At 42.5% G+C, this 22,355-nt stretch overlaps 1 protein-coding gene across 5 annotated transcripts in view; it reads left to right on the forward strand.

Annotated features, from left to right (window-relative positions):
- The first annotated feature begins 1,109 nt into the window (after window positions 1-1,109).
- The window catches only part of TC2N (tandem C2 domains, nuclear), a 32,971-nt gene continuing 11,725 nt past the window's right edge, over window positions 1,110-22,355 (forward strand). The window contains exons 1-6 of one of the 5 annotated variants that reach the window (XM_082057781.1): window positions 1,790-1,814; window positions 2,066-2,144; window positions 15,739-15,808; window positions 16,900-17,026; window positions 17,709-17,942; window positions 21,163-21,327. In XM_082057781.1, the coding sequence (XP_081913907.1) occupies window positions 16,960-17,026; window positions 17,709-17,942; window positions 21,163-21,327 (466 nt within the window). In that variant the 5' untranslated portion in view covers window positions 1,790-1,814; window positions 2,066-2,144; window positions 15,739-15,808; window positions 16,900-16,959. Of the gene's footprint in view, window positions 1,561-1,710; window positions 1,815-2,065; window positions 2,145-6,829; window positions 6,890-15,738; window positions 15,809-16,899; window positions 17,027-17,708; window positions 17,943-21,162; window positions 21,328-22,355 lie in introns of those variants that run through there. The other 4 variants (XM_082057783.1, XM_082057779.1, XM_082057780.1 and 1 more) reach the window with 4 other exon arrangements.

The following is a 22,355-nucleotide window of genomic DNA, read 5'->3' on the forward strand; positions in this document are numbered from 1 at the left end:
GGGAGGTTCCCCCCTGCCTCAGCTAAAACAATTACAGCACGATAATGTTCTCCCCCTCCATATAAAATCAGGTTGGCCACATCCCTTACCATATGCAACTGAATTTTGTGCCTGTTGAAACAAACTTCCAAATTTTCAAGCAGCTGAAAGCAGAATGGAAGGTGTGTCCCAAACCATCAAAAGAGCCCCAGGGATGTGAGAAGAGCCCCCCTCAAATTACAGAGGACAGCCTTGCCTTGAGAAAGAAGGAAGGTAGGCTTGCAAACTGTTTTTTTTTTCCTTTAACTGCCTTGTTGAAAATACCATTTTTAATATCCTTCATTGGAGAGGCAACCTGCGCTCCCAAAGGCTGGCTGCTACTGCCCTGCCAACTCCAGCAGCTGGAGAGCCTGAAAAACCCTTGAGCGTGAAAATGCTGACGTAACAAGCTGCATAGAGACCTTATCAGTAGTTAAACAACGCTCTTCTATGAAGAGTGAAAATAAAGTTGTTCAATCACGTAAATTAATTCAGTGAGATGCCTTGAAATGTGTGCCTAATGTGCACCTCAGGAGGACTCGCATAATTTTGGAAGCATACCGGGTTACTGGTATTTCTTTAAAACAGCGACCACACATAATCTCCTGAGCTCCATTAAAAGGAATCAGAGCCGCTCCGCTATGTGATACCCCAGTACTGTGACTGGCTTTGTGCAGAGATGAACGGAAATGCTTTGTTAGCTCAAATATTGTGAGTCTGTGCTTTTGGCAAAGGGTCTCCCCTAAGAGTGGCTCTGGAGCTTCAAGTAGCTGTGTTACACTGCATGATGACAGGCACGAAACTCTTAGCAACAGGTCTGTGGCGCTATTAAATTAAAAACATCATCACAGAAAAACCGTCATCTTGGTGGATGAGGAACCCACCAAATGCTGCAGTTCAAGAGCTATTAGGGCAACTGTATGAAACTTCAATGACTGAAAATGTTAAAGCTCTTAGAGTGTAAACAGCATTTCCCTGAGGAAATACTACCCTTTTCCTACTAATGCACCCCCACTTCTTGCACATACTTGCGTCCTGTGGTATTTTAGTGCTTCTAGTTCTTTATCAGAAACCGGAATTGAGAGGAGAGGGAGAGCGGATCATCCTGAGCCTCACAAAACGTTTGCTTCCTGCCGGGAAATTTCTGAACCAGAGTTTCTTGCTGACATTTCTGAACCAAACCACTGTGTAAGATCCGTAAATTATCCTACAGACTACACACTGTGTGGCAGAGGCTTTCCTTCACATGTCGGCGTAAAGCCTAACTTGACAGGGATCCATATTCCAGCTGGACTTACCATTTACCGGGAACAGCATGAAAAATCAAAAATTCACTTTTCCACTCTAAAATACAGGCCTGGTTTCGCTTCTAGCAACGCGAGGGGCAGCTTTGGCACCACCTTTGCCAGTGTAACGGTCCAGCAAGCGACATGGAAAAGTTACTGGCAGCTATTTGGAGATAAACCTGCCCCTGTGAGTAGCTGCGGTGAGGCCGGTGAGGCCCGACTCAGCGGGGAAATTCCCCCTCCGCGATAGCGATCGGTGAGTAAGCGCTGTGGGAGCGCACCTGAGGCGGCGTGCGGGCGGTGGGGCGGCGGGGCGGCGGTGCCGGGCTGGGAAGGGCAGGCGGGGGCCGGCAGCGGCCGGGCGGGAGGAGAGGAGAGGCCTGGGCGGGAGAGGCGGCGAGCGGCCGGGGCAGGAGCCGCGGGGCAGGGCAGTCGCGCAGGAGCTGCGGGCGGGAGGGGCCGGCGGCAGCTGCGAGCGGGCGGAGGGGCTGCTGGGCACTCTCCCAAAAGGTACCGGGGCGCGCAGGAGCGGGGAGCGAAGGCCGCGGCGGCGCTGCCCTACCCCGGCTCTCTGAGAAAGATCCCGCGGAGCGCGGCGCAGGCAGCGGGGGCAGCAGGTGCGGGCAGGGGCCCCGCGGCGGCAGCTGCCGGCGGAGCCCGGTGCGGGGTGTCCGCTGCCACAGTCCCGCGGAGGTGGGAGTTGGCTTTCCTTGCCTGGTCGCTCATCGGAGTTCAAAAGTTGGGCTCTGTGTTTCCAGCAGAACCATTCGATTGCCGGTCTGCAGCAGCCTCTGTAACTCGTGGCACACCTCAGTACTTCAAGATGGGCCGTGCGTGAGGGTAAATGAGAGCAAAACTAGCCGGGAAAGTTGGCTTTTGTTGGGCTGTCTTGGTTAAGCGACTCTTCCATGGAACAAAGCTAGTTGGGAAGGTTGGCTTTTGTTGGGCTGTCTTGCTAAAGTGACTTTTTAATATATATAATTGATGTGATTGAATGTAACATAACTGCGTTGTGTACTGATACTTAAGAGTATTTAAACGTTAATATACAATGATCCTTTTGCAATCGGGAGATTATTTTCTCACTGTGCATATAGGGCTCTTGAGAAAAAAAAACAACTAATGATAGTTTTCATAACCCCTGACATACTTCACCAGATGCATACTGATAGGTATATTGAATGGGGCAGCATGTTTTTAATGTCAGAATTCTTTACAGTTGTCAGCATATTGGTCTATGTGTTTTTTATAAGTAGGCTAAAACTTGACGGACTAATTCAACTTGCAGAACACAGATTGCAGAAGGCAGTGTTATTGGGCAGTTTGTGTCACAGGTGATGCTGCACAACTGTAGTGCTTTGCCACCACACTACAGTGTGAGTGGGGCTTTGGGAAGGAAGACGGTTCATTGTCTGCGGTTCGTTTGCTTGTGGCTGCACGAGTGTTAATTTGACAGTGTGCTTCCAAGACTCGGCTCAAGACACTATCAAGTGGCGGACCTTGAGAAATGGAGGCAGGTAGAAAAATAGTAACTAGATTGAACTACTGCAGAACTAAATCTTCATATCAATTAGGTCCAAGATTAAATTATACTTAAAACAGTCTCAAACTGGTATTGCTATAAGAAAATGTCCTTTTAAAATGAAAATATTCTGTGTGAATTAACATCTAAGCATTATCATGGGCAAGAGATAACTAATTATATCAGCTTATCTAGGAACACTTCAGGTAATTAGAGATACGGTTTAGCCAAAACTCAGAAGGAAGTTGTGAATATAGCTAGACAGATTTTCCCTTCTGTACTGGATGAAATTAGCATCAGAAAATACATTCTGTTTCCTGAAGTTACAACCTCCTGTATCCAAGAGCACTGCTAAAGCAGCAGTCGCAATTGTAGGCAGTTTCAAACTGTCCCATTCAAAAGCCATAGTGTACTTTTTAATGCATACCATATAGCTGGATTCCTGGGTGGTTCAGATTACTCTGGTTATTAAATAGCAGTCTGAAATAAATTTCATCTTAAATTAAACTGGTCGTGCAACTTTCCTTCAATGTGGAAAGTGCCCAGTGCCTCATGCAATTAATTTCTCTAGATAAGAACGGAAAGGTTGGTATCGTGGCTGTTCCTGCAATGTGCACGTCCAATCAGTGCCACTGTAGTTGTGCAGGAAGAGAACTAGATCTCAAGAGACATACGCTGGGCCACAGCTGTGAAGTGCTTGGGCATGTAAATGATCCTGTGGGCACCTACTCCTCAGAGGTAGATCCTTGCAGTCCTAACCCTTGGACTCTGATCTGTACAGGCCCAGTTTTTCCCGTTACATTTGCTGAATGCATTGAGGTCTACTGTTCAATGTGCCTTTGGTTTTGACACTGTTGATTAGTTAGGTGCCAAAACTGTCCAGGAATCCAGGAGTGAGGTGTTCATTGATGAGTTTCTCTTGGAGAGCCCAGGTGTCTTCAGATTACATGTAGATGGCCAGAACAACTTTAAAAACATGGAGGGGAGTATATTGCTATGCCTTTTTTTTTTTTTTCCTGACTTATTCTTTCTAGGCTTTGTTTAAAGGTGTTACCCAGATATGAAGAGCCAAGTTCTCAATTTGCATATTTTATGTCTCAAGAGAGTGCTAGAGCCATAAACCTGCGTGTTGTTCTGGGCTGGTGGTCTCTGACTCCTTACTTCTGAAATAGTTTTGCCTTGCTTTCAATACAGAAATACTCATTAGGTGAGCTGTGATCCTGCAACTCAGTGGCTAGGGCATGAATCCAGGAGTGGGGAAGTTTGATTTCTTATCCTTTTTCTAGCTGAATACATGTGGTTAAGCAATACTGAATTTCAAGAAAAATGTTTATTATTAAGGTGTCCCTTGATTCTTACAAATACTTATAAAAATCACACCTACTAAAAACGCCACACCTAAAGGGTACATCGGACTTCACAGAAGGCCCACCAGTTCCACTGCCCTTCCCTGCACTTAACTTAGGTGATGGATCCCCAGGTGATTTAAGTCCTCTTTTTTCTTATAGTATGGAAAGAGTGAATGTGGGCAGGGTTGTTCAGTCACTCGTGTGTAGGCTGTTCCTTTACAATGTTGGAAAAAAAGCTCAGACTCTGGCTCTTTGTCCTAACCATTAGGCTTAGTCATTTGACGTGTTCTGTCACTTGTGTTTCCTGTCAGCTGGTTTGCTTTTTGCTCAGCCTCTGTTCGTTGTACCCGTAGGTGTTCTAGTTTGATGTATCTTACTCTAAATGCACTCTCCAGGGTTGTGGGTTGGCTGTTGAAAGGGCAGTCCTGCCATGGCTCCGTTTCCCTGTGACTTCACATTCTGATCGCACCTTGTGCAGTCAACTATGGGGGGAGTTGGAAAAGTACTCTTTAAAAAAAAAAAGTTTGTTCATTTTGGTGGTTTAGTTTAGCATCTGATCAGCGAGTTGGGCCAGCTCATTGTGCATGTTTACTAGGTCCAAGAGGAGCAGTTGTTGGCAAGGGAGAGCCGAACTGCCCCTCTCGCCAGCAGCCAGCCCTTAGGCAAGTTCAGGACAGGTGGACGCAGCCTCTGTGTGTGGTGGGTAGAGCCCAGAGGACCTGCCTGAGATGGGCAACCTCCAAGAGGAAGCCAGGCTTTGGCTGGCCTAGGCTTGCTGTCTTCCTGTGCATCCTATCCACTTTGGCTTATACCAGAAATACCCTTTGACTTTGGTGGAAACATATATTGAATTTGCCAGCTTGATAAAAATGCTATTTACTTCATTTAGTGAATTTTGCATGACTGTATATCCTGACCTACTGCTCCCCTCTTTGGACTCTTGTTTAATTTTATAAAAAAAATATTCTGTTTACTCTGAATTACTATCTCCCAAGATACCTTAAATCTGGTAAATATTCTCTCTCTAATCTAAGTAGGACAACACCCAATCTGTGTCAGCAGAGAACCTGAGATCTCAGCTCTGTAAAGTGAAAGGCAAAGTAAGCTTTAAGTGGGACAGGCTGAGTTTGGGTTAAGCTGTGTTGTCATTCTGGTTAGTAATGCTATTCAGGCTCTCTCAGAAAAATTGCTTATGCAGGGAAAAATTATTTTGATAGCGTTTTGCTGCCAGGATGAATCCTCAGACCTAAACTGAGGACTCTCATGTGGGAAGAGGTTCAAATCATGGGTTTGGTTTGAATTCATCTGTGTTGCATCATATCTCTTACGTTAATACATCAAACTGTAGAATCAGTGAGGACACTTCTCTTAAGCTTAGTATGAATGTTTGTTTCCCTGTCATCACAGCTAAAGTTTGTATTAATTCAGTGCCAAAAAAAAAGTCAGAAATCTGATGTTTATCTTTCCTTTAAATTGTACCCTGGTGATTTTTGTTTTGAAGCTTTGTTTGCCGGTGATCTAATAGCCACACTTAAACTGGAGACAATGGATAATTAGGCCCCAAACAAAGACCCTTGATGTCTGCAGGGTTCTTGTGGTCATTGCAATGAGCTTTGGGTCTGGAGATGCTGCTTTGGCAGTTAAACCAGCTTTGAAGTCCAAGGAAGCAATCTAGAAGGACCATGACCCAGTGGCCTCAAAACCTATTAGACACTTCAGTTACTTTGGCACCTGCGCCTTGGAGCCTGGGACCTGGACATGAACTTGGAGTGTGCTCCTCCAGCCTGGGCAGAGGCCTGGCTCCCTGCCCAGCTCCCCTGGGTGCTGGGCAAGGCCAAGGGCCCTGCCGCCCTGGCGGTTTCGGAAGAGCATGCCTGGGGTACAGTAATGCGCACATGTAGCACCTCAGCTTCGTCTGGCGCACGGGGAGCTGGAAGGCTGCTTGGCCGTGGTGGGAGAGCTGGAAGGCTGCTCTGCTTTGTGGGGAGGGCCCTGGGAGGGTCCCTTGCACCTGCAGGAGTGCAGCCCCTCACTCCCAGAGAGCCCTTGTGCCTCCTGGTCGAGGGACCTGATGTGTGTCTGTCCTTCCCGCTTGTTGAACCACCCCAGCATCAGGTGGTGCATGTGGCCAGAATATGGCCCAGCCCTTGACTGGGGCTTGGAGGGGGCAGATAAAGTGGGGCTAAGGAAGGATTCTCTTTGCAAAATTCAGGCATCCAGTCTGCTGTGCGTGGACCTCTTCCAATGAGGAAAGTGCCTGCCACATTGTGGGGACAAGGGTTAGTCAGAGGGAGGTTCAAAGGTAGCTTGAGCTAGCGGCACTTTTGTGGTTAGCGATGAACTGATCCAAAAACAAGTTGTGCTTCCTGTTTGAGAGGTTCTTAAGATGTTGTTCAGCACTGAGCTTCCAGGTGACAGAAAACCACTCTCAAGACCAACTTAGTTTCACAATACAGGAAAATTCAAAACCTCTTAATTCTGGGTTGGGTTTTTTGTTTGTTTGGGTTTGGTTTTTTCTTTTTCTTTTTTTTTTTTTCTCCTATTTACTTTTGCAAAATGAGCTTGGCAGAGTTCCCAGTCCAGAGGCTGACAGTCTCCCTTTCAGGTTCTGTGTCTGTTGAGCAGTGACCGGAGTAGCTAAAGATTCCTCCATGAAATCTTGATCAACCCAAGAACATCTCCCTGAATTATCCTGGCTTGCATTCTGTTCAATGGTATGTGTACTTTCAAGGTTTAGTCTCACCAATGTGTGAAGTCATGGGTCAAAAATCTCCTGCAAAGAGTGTTGATTTAAACCCAACAGGATAAAAAACCCCATACATTCAATGTGTAGGCATTATTCACTTTGCTTTAAGCAAATCCATCCTGAGAGAGGAAAAAGGGAGTGATAAGCTCACACTGCCAACTTCTGCTCTCAGGACCTCTGTCTTCTCGGAAGGGAGTGGAGCCCCACTGCTGTGCCTCATAGTTGTAGCAGCATTTGGCCAATAATAATTGGGATGTCAGATGTTCCCATAAAATTGAGATGGGTCTGATTTCTGCTGTTTTCTCCCAGTGTCTACACGAGATGATTTACAAATACCTCTTTTATGCAGTGCCTGCACAGCTGCCAACTGCTCCAGCCAGTACATCTCTTTGAAAGGCACTGCTGGGGCCATTAAAAGTGATTGGTTTGATTTAAAGCAAAAAAAATAATAAATAGTTGCACCTTATAAAGATGGGATCTTCCTGGACTTTTAAAGTGTGTTTAGGCAGGTTCCTGAGCTCAGTGCACGTGCCCAGCAGAGCCAAGCTCCCAATCTGGATTGAATTTTAATTAAGATCCATTCTTATTTCCTCCTGTTCTCAATTCATTCATTTAATCTCTTTCATATATGAGATGTATTGGAGTCACCAGTCTCCTTTCTTAATCTTGGCCATAGTCTTTTAGGCTTCATTTATACAGCTTCTGTATTTCTTTCCTCTCACCACAATGTTGTAATTGGTTATGAAGTGTGACAGTGAGGAGCAGAACTGCTGAACGGGGAATCCTCATCCTCTGGAAAATCCATAGTATAAAGATTTTTGTTGCCTGCATCATGAAGCAGGCTAATAGCTATATGTAAAATAGCAAATAATTAATGTAAAATAACTAATAAAACCCTGTTTCACCTAAAAGAAAGCAGCAGATGTTTGTGTGCATGTGTATATAAAGACATAACCAAACCAATGTGATTCTATGATATTCTGTCTAGACTCTTGTAGGTCAACATGGTTTTAATGGTAACGAAACTATATTTTTCCATGCAAAATGGTTTGGGTTTTCTTCTTTTTCATATGTACAGGAGGAGCTATTTTTCATTAGCTGTCTGGATATTTTATGTGTATCTGTGTGTTTTGTTGTGTGGCTCCATGGTCATGGCAGAGGCTGAGGAGTCCGGGATGCCATTCAATGGTCTCTTTTAGAGCTGCATTGAGTTGCTATCCAAGCCCCATCTTTTCAAAGCTAGACACTTTTAGCCATGTTAGGGAACTCCACTGCAGAGGCAGATGCTCTTGCCTAAAATACCTTTGCCTTGGCTATCCTGTTGAAAAATGTATCCAGATGTTTCCAGTTCTCTTTGGTATCACGGCTATAGATGGACTGCTGACAGTTCTATTTTTGTGGCTTCCTGGCATTACTGCAGAAGGAGAAAAAATTGGATTAAAACCTGACATAGAATACATAAAGTCTTGCATTTTAAGTTAGATTATAAAGTAACTATCGGTGATCATCATGATTTTTCCCTAATCTGCTTAAGTGGAGGGTTTATCTTATGCTGAGTTCTTTCCATGTTCTCATCAAAAGCCAAGTTCTTTTTACAGATATTTCAGCCTCTTAAGCTTTCTTCTCTTGTGTCCTCACTTCAACTCTTGCTTTTCTGTTTTCCATCTGAGTCCAAAATGATCTGCAGTCCAGGAGAATAGATTTATTCTTTTGTGTTTACTGCCCCAATACATACCATATTGTACATCCTTGTCCAAGTCAGTGAATTTATCTGGAGTTCACAGGAACAGTGTTGTCAGTTCAGTAACTGGATGAATTGGTTCCTTGCCTAATGCAGCATTAGGCAGAAACACTATCAACTTTTACAGCCCAGAGCATAGAGGATTCAGCCTATTAAAATCCCAAGTTTTAAGCTTTATCATGGGATAGATTTATAATGTTCCCTTCTTAATTCAAATATAAATCTCGCATGAGAAAAATTGGCTCAGACTTACGAAAATTGTTCTTTTGGCCCTTGTAGATGATATTATTCATCTTCTGCATACTGAGGCAGGCTTGGATGAAGTCTGCATTTGAGGGCTGCAGGTGCAAGGCTGTAATGCTAAGCCAGAGTCAGGGTGTCCCTGGGGGCCGTGTCAGAAGGATGACTTTGGATCGTGTACTTGTGCCAGGGCTTGTTCCCCTTCTCCAAGGGGTGCCTGGAAAGCAAAGGCAGTTGTTCCTGTAGCGTGATAGCCCAAGCACACACACCTGCTCAGCTTTATTTTTCTTTAGGGAAGTAGGCAAGAGCAATTAGTTCTTCTTGGTGACGTACTCTGTTTGGTGGTCTGTGCCTGGGCTGCCTGTGCAGATGTGCTGAAGGCCATTTGGCCCCTTCCAGCCTGAAGCCCTGGGAGAAGCAGCTGCTGAGCTGAAGGAGACCACAGCTAGATTGCACAAGTGCTCTTTCTGCCGGGTTCAGCTCAGGGCCTGCACAAAGGGAGAAATACATTACATCATCTTTGTCTGGGCAGAGGAGCTGGAGGGAGAAAAGAAAGTTGCGGTGGGTCATGGCATGGCCTTGCACAACTGCACATAGGAAGATGTGGCTGTTCCAGGGAAAGCTGCTGCCCTGGTTTGGTTAGGCCTAGACCTCCTCAGCAGGAGAACATAGAGAGCAGCTCGTGGGATCACAATGAGCTCTACTTTTACCACTCTGCCAACAGCTCAGCTAAGAATTGAGTTTTGAGGTGGTTTTCTTTGTCTCAGGAGAAGCCTGCTAAAGCTGAAAACATAATATTTTTGTACAATTGTCACATCTTGACTGATAGCCGCATAGTACTGAGCACTCCCACTGATTACATGGGTTTTAAACTTTATATGCATCTGTTATCTCTAGGAGAGCCCAGCAAACCATCTCTTACCTGAATGCTGGGGCAGTCACCAGAGGACCTGTGGAGATGCTCTCTGCAGGTTCCCATCCTCCTCCTCCACCTGCTCAGAATACAGTCAGAAGGATGCAGAGGCGATGGTGGACCAGTACCAGTTTTGGATCTCAGTACAATGCTGCGAGAATGAGAGCAATCTTATCCTTACAAGGATTACTTTATGAAATATATTCTCACCTTAGATGATTCCATGACATTGTTCAAGTCTGAGGTGCATAGTTCAGTTGTGCTACCAGCCTGAATGAAACTGGTCAGAGAGGGAGGGATAATGTTTTGACAAGAACTATACAAATCAGACCTGAATGTTGTAAAACCTACAGGTTTAAATTTGTCTATGTGGCTTGCTTTGGTCTCATGAGCTTACTGAAGAGAAATATAAAAGAAGGTTATATCCTAATCTTTTGAGATCTGAATGAAGAAAAGAGATACTATAATACTGGTAATTAACACTCTTAGCAGAGCAAAGGCATAAAAACTGGGAAAAAAACCCTGGAAATAGAGTTAAAATATTAACAGTGAAGGCAACTAGCTATTGGAATATTTTTCTGAAATAAAACTCAAGTGTCTTGCTGCTTAAGCTGCTCAATGTAGTGCAGGAGTAACAGGTTGAAATCCAGTGGTGTCAGTAACTGAGGAGGGTGCATAATGGACCTTCTGGTCTTCAAAATCAAGATTCTGTTCTAGCAAACCATAAGTGAATGAGAGGATTTTGCGGGACAGTACTGTGCTGGTTCAGACTGATGGTCCGGTCCATTCATTTTCCTGTTTCTGGGATCAGTGAGGGGAAGCCATGAACGCCTGCGGGGGGCTGTTGTGCCATCGTGTACCAGGACGGGAAGGTGCTCCCTGTGCCCAGGCGGTTGGTGGTTTGGTTGCATCATGGACCATGACACTTCTCCCAGCAACTTTTTACCGTCTGTTTCTGTTACCAGATTTAGTTGTGTAACTTCTTAACACCACTAGGCTCACAGGAGGACTATACATCATAAAATCCCCATCATCTAAATTAGGTTAATTATGCATAGTCTTCTTTTTTTTTTTTTCAGTTTTAAATATGTAATTACACTCTTCATTTATTTGCTGTGCTGAGCTTTGCATCTCTTCGTCATGTTTCTGTTGAACTGTTTGTAAGCTGTCCCTCACAAGAATGTCTTCCTGGTTATGCCATTCAAAAGCCTTCTCATAACTTCTCTTTTTCTGCTGTGTTATTCTGGCATCTCCTTAGTGACCTGCTGCTTTCAGCATGAAATCCCTTCCTCTTTCCAGGCACAACAGAAAGGAAAGCTTCACATTTTCTACATTTCCTTGGAAGGCAGAACAACTGGAATAATTTCAGTGTGTAGATTCTCAGATCTCTCATGCTTTTCCCCAGATTGTGGTTACAAGCAGAGAAGAAAGGTGCATGCACACACACACCCACTAGTTACTGCAGATATCGCTGTTGTGGGGTTCTCCTGAAACAGGCGTAGATAGGAGTCTTTTATCATGCACCTGGTAGGTGTGTATTGGCATGACTTTTTTTCCCCCCTCTCTTCCTCCAGACAACCTACCTAGCCTAGACTTACAATGAACAGGAACAAAAGCTTGTATCCTGTGTTTTCATGTGCTCAGACCCACTTGAAGTTCCTCTCTCTCCTGTGTGAATGGTACAAATCAGACCCATCTACAGTCCCAAAAAAAATGCAGGGCTTTTTTTTAAACTGTGGACTTCATGTGCTTGGGACGTGTAAGCCCGCGCATGGCACTATGTGTGTAGGTGCGTAGGTGTGGTGTCTTGCTGCTACAGTAGCAAAGTACTTGAAGGCAAATTTCTTAAAACCATTGAGGCTGTTTGACCAGTTTAGAGATGCAGCGGTCACAAGCCACCCCCCTTCAGATGCAGAGCTGTGCTTACACCAGTGCACAGCTCCCGGGTGTTCTCCCCCAGAAACAAAACTACAGAAGAGCTGGCTGTGGAAGTTACACCTTTTGCAGCATCTGTACCGTCAACAGAATCCATCTGACCTGCAGCAGAAGCAGCTTTTGCCATGCTGTGCTGTTAATCATCTGGACGCCTGTGGTGGTGGTGTTGTGCTCTTTGCAGGATTTCTGTGACTGGGAGTGATTGCATCTCCTGGCTCTGGAAGGCAGAAAGGCGCCGAGGCAGCACAGACACGGTGTTTGGCTGAGGTGTGAACCAGCAAGCTTCAGCTGGCTTACTCCTCACGTGTTGCCAAATGTGGTGGCTCTACTGGGAGCTGTAGATGCTTATGTCATTTGAGGATCTGTCCCAAATGCTTAATAACAACTGATCATCCCTGTTTCTGGATATTTTCTTTTACACCTCCAGCTTTGTGAGGACTTAACTGCTACTAGAAATTTTGCCGCGAATGTGTTTCTGGAGCCCAGATCTGAGAATGCATTTTATACGTTCATGGCTGGCAATAAATCTCATAACATTCAAAACCTCTGGTTTAGCCAGCTTTCCCAGCTATTTCACCTTTGAGTCTATCGCATAGTTTTACATGTGTTACCTGATAAACTCCTATGGAGCAGCGCTGTGACTAAATGCAGTAAAATACATCGGCAGCCTACAAACTGGTTGCAAAATACACCCTTTCATCATAAGGCAGCAAAGACCTGACATTAATTTTCAGACTGCTTTCAGCTTTTAATATTTAATATTGTGATCATCCCTTTTCTATCACATACTTTTTATTTAATGAGCTGTTGAAAATATTTACTTTCTTCTCCAAACATCTCTGGCCTGTAATCATTCTGGAGGCATCTGGAACTGAAGTCTTTTGATACTCTGTTTATCTGATTTTAGCTCATTCAAAATTTCTATCACAGAAATCTGGAAATCATTAAGATAATTTATGTTCTCTCTCTCAACCCATTAAAATAGTAGTGATTGTAATTCTCTAGGCTCTGTGTATGTGTGTGGTAGGTTTTTAAACTTTATTGTTTCCAGGATGTTCTAATAACCTTGGCTTTCCTTCCGCCTTAGTGTAGAAGGACTATTGCTGTTATCTTACTTTGGCTTGATACTGGGAAGAGAGAAATTTAAAAACTTACTGAATTCCATGGAAAGCACCAAAAAAGAGAATTTGAGACAGAGTTACAAGATCTCGGTTCAGTTCTTTCTTCTGCTGCAAGCGATTTGATTTCTCTATCTCAGCTTTCTGCCTGAAAATCAGGGATAATTCCCCTCTTCCTCCTGTCCTTTTCTCAGTCTAATATCTCCAAAACAGGGGATGTCTGACATATGCATATTGCCTAACAAAAACTGACTCCAGGACTTAGAGAAAGGGTCAGAAAGTCCTGACATTTTGTTAGAATGGATGGAATTGATGATAAATCAGTACTTCTTTGGAATTTGGTGGTATACCTAACAGATGTCTCTACACTTCATGTTCATTCGGTAATTTATTCCCACAAAAATGCATGTCAGTACAACCTTTTTACAACTATTAAATTTCATACTGAGGATTTGGGGGCAGCTGAAACCAGCAAAAAGTTATGGCATGTGGGAGAAGTTTAACCTTTTATAGCAATGTCAGCTTCTGTCAAGATCATTAAATACTTGTTTAATCCTCTACAAGGTTTTTGTTCATTTTCAGTTAATAAAATATGCAACAGAACCTGCTAAATTTCTCTCTGTCCCACATGGTTAAGACAAAACTTTTGCATGCAGTGAAAGCTGGATAAATAACTGTAGGCAACTTGGGAAATACAGATATGAGAAAATAAATTAACTGGGAGTCAAGCCATCTAATTTACTGCCAGGATTGCTCTTCTGAACTAAAACAAAAAAACAAACATGTTTATCTGTGTAGCTTAATTACGTTAATCAAAACCTTCAAAAGTAGTTGAGACCATCCATATTGTGAGTTCATGAACAAAGCGAAGTCCTCTAAGGAGAATGAGGGAATGCTGTATCTAGATGCTCTGTCCCTCAGCAAATGCTGTCATTTTTTCTAATGTGGCTGTGGTGTAAGTCTAAGAACACCAGCACAGATTTTGTCACTGAAACCATTACAGTTTTAAGCTTAAAAAAGTATATAAACTGTGTTCTAGCCTCTTAGCCTTGGAACTTTCTTTTCAAAATACTATATTTAAGCTAAAACTACATTGGAAAATCTAAGCTATGTGTCTATATACTTTGGCATTGTCTACTGAAACTGCTTTGCCTACAAAACAGTAATCTGTAAATTGTGTACTCTCTTCTATACAATAGACAGTGATGAATTGCTTTATATTTGTCTTCAGATAGGAAAAAAAATGTATATTGAAAAATGGGGAAAAAAATATAATGGTCAGTGACCATCACAGGTTACTTGGTCTCACTGTGAAAAACATGGTCTTTTTTAATTATAGAAGTACAAAAGATGTAGAATTGCATCTTTACTGTTACATCCTCACTACTTCTATGTAGCCCTTTCTTTCTAAGTAAGGCACTCAGCCCTACGATGGAAAGGCAGCTTCTTGTGACAGACAATTTGCATTTGTTCACTTGCTCACATTAATGGTTCCAGCTAACCAGTTCTGGGCAAAGAAATTGCTACCATGAACTGAATTTTCTCTGATGCAGAAAAGCTAATTTTTCCACTCTATGTAGCTGGAAAGCAGGGCAGTTACTAACATTTTGGTTTCTTCTCCAGCAGTAGCGAATAGATTCAATCTGGATGTTTTGAGATAAAAGATGTTTTGCCTGCACAAACTGCTGCTGAGGCTTAGATACCATTGTTGCAAAGCTTAAAGCAAATGAAGCAGCTGTTTCAGCCCAGTTTAAACACAGTGAACAAGAGTAAAGCATATTAACTCCAGCTGTGTACTGATAACAGCTGCGAAGGAAAATCACTGCAAGGGAACCTTAAAGTAAACTTTGAATTCTAGCAGGCTTAGCTATTGTGAGTGTCCCACTGAGGGAGGAGCAATGGTGAAAAAATATGATCCTTAGAAATGTGGAGAATTTAATGAGAAATTCCTGTGCCTCTTTTTGTGCTTCTGTAAAGATGCAGAGCAGGTTCCGGAGTCAGTGGTGTCACCTCTAAAGACTTTTTGATGCAGATCTCGCCGTGCATTCACACTCATGGGCCATTTTGAGATCAGGGCAGTACTGAGGGATGGATTCTGTGTAGTGTAATGGTGTCCCTTTTAAAGCAAGATACTGCACCTCTGCCCTGTCTGGTTAGAAACTACTCTGTAATCTCTTCCACAGCATTCTGTTTTCCAGAGTAACGTGTGCCAATGTTCAGGCTACTTCTGAGGGGTCACTTGTGCTTTGTTCATTTTGGTCTATTGAACGCAAAAAGCAGTATAAAACTAGAGGAAAGAATTACTGTCATTTAGTGGTTAAACCAGTGAAAATTATTCAAAGAAATTGTATTAAACCACATACTCCCTTAGGTCCTTGTGCAATAGAATAATGGCTTACTTAGGTTTAGGACTAATGGAAATATATTTTAAAAATTTCCTTCTTATCAGTATTATGTGATAGCTCATGGTTAAGAATAATTCTGGAACGGTTATGTACTTGTAATAGTAAACCTTCATTATATTTCACACTTGTGTTTTAAAGATAGCAAGTCAGTTCAAGGCTTCCTCTTGAAGCCATGTGCTCTTGGTGGCTTTGCCACAGCCAGCGGATAAAGCAGAGGCAGCAGCTCCCCGGAGCGGGTCGGTCAGTGGTGCTGTCTTTGGGCAGTATTTGCAAATTGACGCATCTGTTGGTAACTATCATTTGCACCCTACCGGGGGAAATAACTGATATTACGACAAGAAAGCACGTGATTTCTAAGTTAGATGAAGTGTCTGTAGGTTAATATCTTCACTTGGCATCCATCAGAGTTTGGGGGGGGGCTTTTAATAGATTTTTTTTTTAATATATTGTTATTTCTGTTAACAGGATTCAAGTGGTTGCCTAGCTGTCTTTGAATACACACACACAAAAAATGACGGCACTGTTCAAGCTGCAGGTAGGAACAGCTTCTGTGCTGTAGCAGAAAAGCTTTCAGCAATTCCTTGCCATTGAAATAACTGAGCAAACGTGTCCATTTTTGCATAATTGTCATCTTCTCTCTGTGCTTTCCCCTTTCTCTTCCTTCTTGTCTTTCCCATCATTTCAGCTTACGTTCATATGTTCTGTTTGGTGTCCTCTAAACTCGGTGGAGTTGGAATCATGTCTTGGGTATGTTCTGCGAAGAACCTTTTGTACTTTAGGTACATGTAAAAGAACTAGACTTAGACAGCTAAAGTTTTGGACAGGAGGCAATGCAGCTGTCTGTGTCCCTCTGAACAAAAGAACATAAGGATATGAATAAAGACATTTGAATGAGGCCAGTTAGTATTGTCATAAAATTCTTTTAATGTTAACCAGCTGTTATAGACTTGTTCTCATTCTTCAGTAGATTACATGCCTCTTATTTTGCTGGAAGTCAGCGCTCTCTATTTCTGTATACATAGCAGACAATTATATAATGAAACAGGTCTTCAGTTTCATGTGTATACAATTACGAGAAAGCAGTAGTTCCTCAAAGAAGGCAATTTTGGCATCATTTGTAAAGAGTGTTTTCAGATCTAAAGTATGGAGTATGCTGAATGAAAAATGTAAACGGGTATGGATGTATGTGAAAATAGTACATGAGTGAAAGAGGATAGGAGAAACATGAACAAGGGAAATGGAATAAAAACCACATCTTGCAAATGACTTGACAAGACCACATCAAAACAGCTGTAAAGCTGAGTAAACTGCAAAGCCCAGTGGCACACACAGATACGAGGAGAATTTTAATGTTCCTGAAGGACAGAGACCTGTCTGAGTGGGTCACTGAAAGTACTTGGATGCTGCACATTAAAGTTATTTTCTCTTTCCCTGTGCTTTTATATAAAAGATTATTTATCTCAGTGAGATAAATCTGATGGCTCTGATCCTTTTATGGCTGAGATAACTTTCTCACTGACCCTGGGACTGTGTCCAATAAGCAGTCACATATTAAATAACTGATACTATTGCATTTTGATTTCAGTTATTCTCATCTAATACAGTTTGGTTTATTGTGTTTTTCAGGTTTCATAGCTACACTGGATCTTTGATTGTGGTCTCCTCTAAATTGCAGCACTGAAAACAATGGCAACAGAATGTATAAAAAACTGCTGTAAATGGTGTTTCTGCATGGAAAAAGAGAAAAATGATCGTGAGTTCCGACATCATGACATTGACTAAGGGTTTTTTGCTGGTTTGGCTTCATTAATGATGAGATTTCCCATTAATAAAATTACTATCACCCCTGATAAGCTTCAGTTCTTTTAAAACATGTAAAATTATGTTCATACCTCCAATTGGAGATTGAACATGTGCTAGTGTAATGGATTGAAATTGGAACTGAAATAATAACACTTGTCTGAAGTCTGCACTTTTGCAGCTTGGAATGCTGTCCAAAAAGCCAAATTTTTACCAAGGTTGTGTAAAGGTCTCATATCTTTAAAACTCAAAGAGTGAAGGCTTTTTTTTTTAAAAAAAAAAAAAAAAACAACAAAACTCCCTGTGGATTTGCTGTTAGGATTTTCTTTGGTGTCTTAGTTGTTTAAAGAACTCTTCTATGGTACAAGTGTACCTCTTGTAAAAATTCACTTAAGAGCAAGGTAGCTATAAATATAGAAGCTTGGACAATGAAGAGTTTGGATCAGTAGTACAGGTGTAATGAGGATGAATATCTTTTCCAGGCGCTAGTCCCAAATGCCGGTAAAACTGAATACTAGGAGCCATTAAGTAATGTATCAAGCACAGATCCTTTTAAATAAAAGGATCTTTTCATAGTATTGTTCAAAACTTAATGCACATGTGGACTGTCTGTTTTTCTCACTCTTTATTTTTAGCAGTTTCCATGGTGCAGGAATCTGAAGCAGTAGCTGCAAGCAAGCCAACTATTGTAGAGAAGCCTCCATTGTCTTCTGTGTCAGTGAAGCGTCAAGTTGGCTGTTCAGAGGATTATCTGCTTTGTAAACTGCCCCTGGATGGTCAAGAGGTACCATTTGTGGTCCCTCCATTCAAGTTGGCTTATGTACAACCGAAGAACCTTCCCAGTATCTCACATGCTGGAGGGATTCAAGGTAAAATATAAACCACATTGCTGAAGCAGTTGTTTCACTTCTGCTATTCCTTGAAAGTTGTCAAGTATTCCTACTGAAAACATATGTTTCCTGAACTTTTCTAGAAGCCTGGTCTTGTTTATTTTCTCTCTGGACATCCAGAGAGGTTTTGGGAAGGATTTCATCCCACTATGAATCTCTGTGATGTTGCATGAATAAAACTGAAAGGGAGGATTGCTCACCAGTGCTCATACTCAGAGTAATGGAAGGCACTTAAAGGAAACGGAAGCTGTAGTTAAGAATTTATTGGAAAACCTAACACATCCCCAGCATCCAGATAACTCAAGTAAAGAAAGTGGCTTTAGTAGCTTTCATGTTTAGTGTACTGACATGTTTTAACAGACTGACACATCTTCCTTTTCAAATTTCACCAGTAGGCAGCATGTGCTACTCTATGGTGGAATTTTTTCCCCCTACTATTTCCTGCTTTTTTTCCTGCTCTTTGGGAGTCCAGGGGCTGCAGATCTCAATGGTATAAGGTCGTGCACGATTCTGTGATTCTTTGCTTCACAACAATCTTGTCCTTCAACCTCTGCCAGTTAGTCCCATGCTCGGACTGATAAAATGATGCACATGCAATTTAGGCACAGTGGCATTCTAGAAGGACAGGAGCCTGACTTGGTAACATGAGTTATGGGGCATATGCTACCGCAAGGCGCTTGGTCCTGCCAGGAGATGTGTAGAATCAGGTGAAGGAAGATTTTGGCACAGGGGCAAACCTGAAGGGTTGTTTTCTCTACAGTTGCTTTGCCTTGAGGACGTGATAAGTGAGTAATATGCTTTTAGTCTCATGTGACCATATTTCCTTTCTGAGGGTAGAAACCTTAACTGAAAAAAGTCAACCACAGGTTGCGTAATAACTAATGCAGTACTACTTAACCTTTTTGTGTTTGTGTGGTTTCATCCCCACCCTTCCCTCTTCTCCCCAGATCCTTGCTGTTGCTTCTTTTCTCCTCCTGCCTGCCTATTGCCAAACTTCCTCCTCGCCCTCACCCACCCCAGAGCCAAGCTAATCAGCCTAGCAGAGCATTTTGGTATAGATTGGTCATTCTGTGCCCGATCTTTTTAGTGGGCTTTTTTATGATGTCTGCCTCACCAGACATGGACAGGCAACCTAATAGTTGGAGGTAGAACACGAGGCCTTTCTCATCTCTTGAGTCTGATCTCCCTCAGCCTCCCCGCTTCTCTGCTACTTCAGTAGCTAGTTCTCGTAATTCCATACTTGAACAAGGTATGGAAATGCCAGACGTGTTTGTGGTAATCCCATTTCTCACTGGGTCTGGGCTCAGGCTCTGCCTTGCTTTGTGTTATTCTCAAGACACTGTACAGGGAAGTGCGTCAAGGACTCTGAGGCACAAATGTTCTTCAGGGAGAAGGAAGATGTCTAAATGCCTTTAGATAAATATTCTGTGTGATAATGCTGTTCTACACAATCTTATCAGTTCAGTGGTTTATAAATCAGTGACTTGTCTTCATTGGGAATTCTCTTTCATCATCATTTCTGAAGGACCTGGTGAACAGACTGGCTATAAAGCCAGTAGATCTTCTGGCAGGATGACCTGAGTCTTCATAATTGTCTCTCTTGAGCAAATATTTTAAATTCTTGAACAAATATTTGAAAAGTGGCTCTTATGTTAAGTAGGCGACTTCCATTTCTCTTTACAAATATAAATACTTATTTTTTTAAAGTACAGCTTTTTAAGCCTTATTAAAGTTGTGTTTAGAAATGCAAAGTTTACTTTTTAAGAAGATTTACTAAATACAGGGAAATGTGCTGTCATTCCTTCTTCATATTAGCCAAAGCACCAGCATAATCAAAAAGTGTATTTAGAGTATTTGCTTCTTAGACCGTTGTTAAATACCTGTAGAAGTCCAAGTTCTGCATTCAGTTCCACTCCATTTTCTGTGCATGTCTGACCATTTTCCTTCAGTGAAACAGGACATGCTCACTGTTCGCTCTTGGCATCCCTTTTGAAAGCAATTAAGTTCTGGCAGCCTTTCTCTTCAGTACTCACTGCAGCATGTCTCATGCTCTCACAGAAGTAAGCTAGCAGGAAGGAGCGTGCTCCTGGTCTGGAACGCTGGCTTTTCCATCATCTGCTGTGTAGCAATTCTTTATGGCCTCATTTCTAGCGTTCACCCTGATTTACGTCATGCTCAAGCCCATTATACTTGAATTCTTCCTTTATCGCCTCTCATGTTCCACCTCACTGTTTTAGTTATTCTTTTTTACTTACTCTGCTACACCTGGTGGAATGGATTTTACAGTGATAATAGTTTGCCTCTTACGGCGCAACACACTTAAGAAGTGAAGGCACTTTATAGTGGGATAAAAAACATTTTAACAGGCAGGTTGAAATCCAGGGAGGTGAAGTGAAGGAAGCAAATGTCGGAGCTTGGCAGACTTCAAGTCACCCCATCCCCATTCTCTACTGTACTGTTATATATGGCTTATTTTTGGTCCAGACAGACAGAACAAAGCACTACAGCAGTGTTCTTTACTGCTCTGCTGACCAAGACATGCTTTTTTTTTTTTTTTTTCTGAAATGATTATAAATAAAGGAAAGAAAAATAGGGCAGCTGTGCTGTAATGGGCTGAGTAAAGGGCTGGGATTTAAACATTCACAGATCTGTCTACTTGTGCCTCAGCCAACAATTCAAGTCATTTTGGACCAGTGATTTTACCACTGACAGACTTCCTATGGAAACTGGATGACAAGGATACTGCAGTCCCAAGTTATATTATGTTTCCATACAAGACCCTCCTGAAAGTCTGGGGGTCCTTTAGCAGAGTGGGAATGTCGTGGGGGTAGGTAGCCAAACAAGTCAGAGGTTTTCTGTACACATGGCCCTACTTTTCCTGTTTATTTCTGCCTTGCTGCCTGTCTTTGAAGCCTTCTGTATTTTAACTAGTTAAGCATATATCGTGGAACTCCAAGACAGAGTATGCATAGCTTTTTATTGCCAATTTAATTCCAGTGTTTGCTAGCACACTGTGGAAATCTGACATAATGTGTATGTGTTTTTTCTTTTTTTTTAATATATATATTTTTTTTCCTGAAGCAGATAATATTGAAGTATTTTGTCCTTTGCCCTGAAGGCACTCTGCCTGCTTTATGAAGCCAGGCGGCATGTGTTATGTCTGGAACTCTTGCATTTGATGTTTACTTGTGCTCTACAGAATCTGCCAGAGCCTCATTCGGTGACCGGAAAGCAGAACTGCACGGCGTGTACCGATGGCCCTGCTATGACGTGTACAACCCGTTCTATTTGGAGCATCGGGTTTCGCCAGATCTGATTAGGCGCTGCCAAGCAAAATCAGATAATAGGAAATTATATGGATCAGGTGAGAAGGACCACACCCTTACTTCACTATCTTCCTCGCTTTCCCAAGGTTTATACGTAAGAGAAAAAAGCCAAGAGAAGCACACAGAAGGTGTGTGTGATTATAGCAGCTCTCAAACTGGTCTGTATGCTGCAGACACTTCTCGGTTGGTGAACTGATCTGTGAACCAGCTCTGCTTGATTTCCAGCTGCGCTGTTACTTTCTGTCTTTTGGGGCTTCACAAGGCTTGCATGCATCACATGAAGGTACACAAAGTGGAAAAGCAAGCTGGTGTAGCTGCCTCCGATCCGAAACAGGATGCAGTACTGGAGATTCCAGCTACCAGTAATAGGAGTGTTTGAGGGAGATGGAAAAAGGAAGTCAGGCAGTATTTTGAGTGGAGGAATGTCTGAGCAGTGTATATATGGAGGGAGGAACAGGCACTAAAAAGCATTCAGGAGCAGATGGGTGCAAAATGGGCAGTGATGCTATATGCCAGCTTTTTTGTAGTTTGCTTTTGAAGGTGCAGAAATGTCCCCACTTCTCATTGCATAGGTGTGTTTAAGAACAGGGGAGGGCTGTGAGATAGTACAAGTTTAGATAGGAGGTGTTTGTCTACCTAGATAAAACTTTTCTGTGCTGTTCGTTGGTATATTTATCCTGTAATGAATGCTGTTAGAGTAAAAGAGATGACTAAGTGTTGCCTGCTGTAAGTGACTGCTAAAGCAAACGCATTCAGGAATCATATAGACTCGAAGAAAAGTGTACACTTCTCTATCAAATCGGAAGCTGGCAACAGCCTGCATTTTTAAAAGTGTTTTATTTAGAATGGTATATTGTGCTTATTTTATAGCTGGGGGAAATGTCTCAGTCTATGTCCTGTTTTAAAAGTAATTTTGAATCACTATAGAGTCTACATGAAAAGACTACTTCATATATTTTGTGTTAAGACAACAAAACACATATAAAATGTCAGCAGTCTTTAATGCATATGGTTTTGCTAGGTTTTGTGAACACTGGGGGTGGGAGCCAAATAGGCTTAATGAAAC

The sequence above is a fragment of the Streptopelia decaocto genome (genome assembly GCF_964273445.1).
Source record: "Streptopelia decaocto genome assembly, chromosome: 7".
Taxonomy (NCBI): domain Eukaryota; kingdom Metazoa; phylum Chordata; class Aves; order Columbiformes; family Columbidae; genus Streptopelia; species Streptopelia decaocto.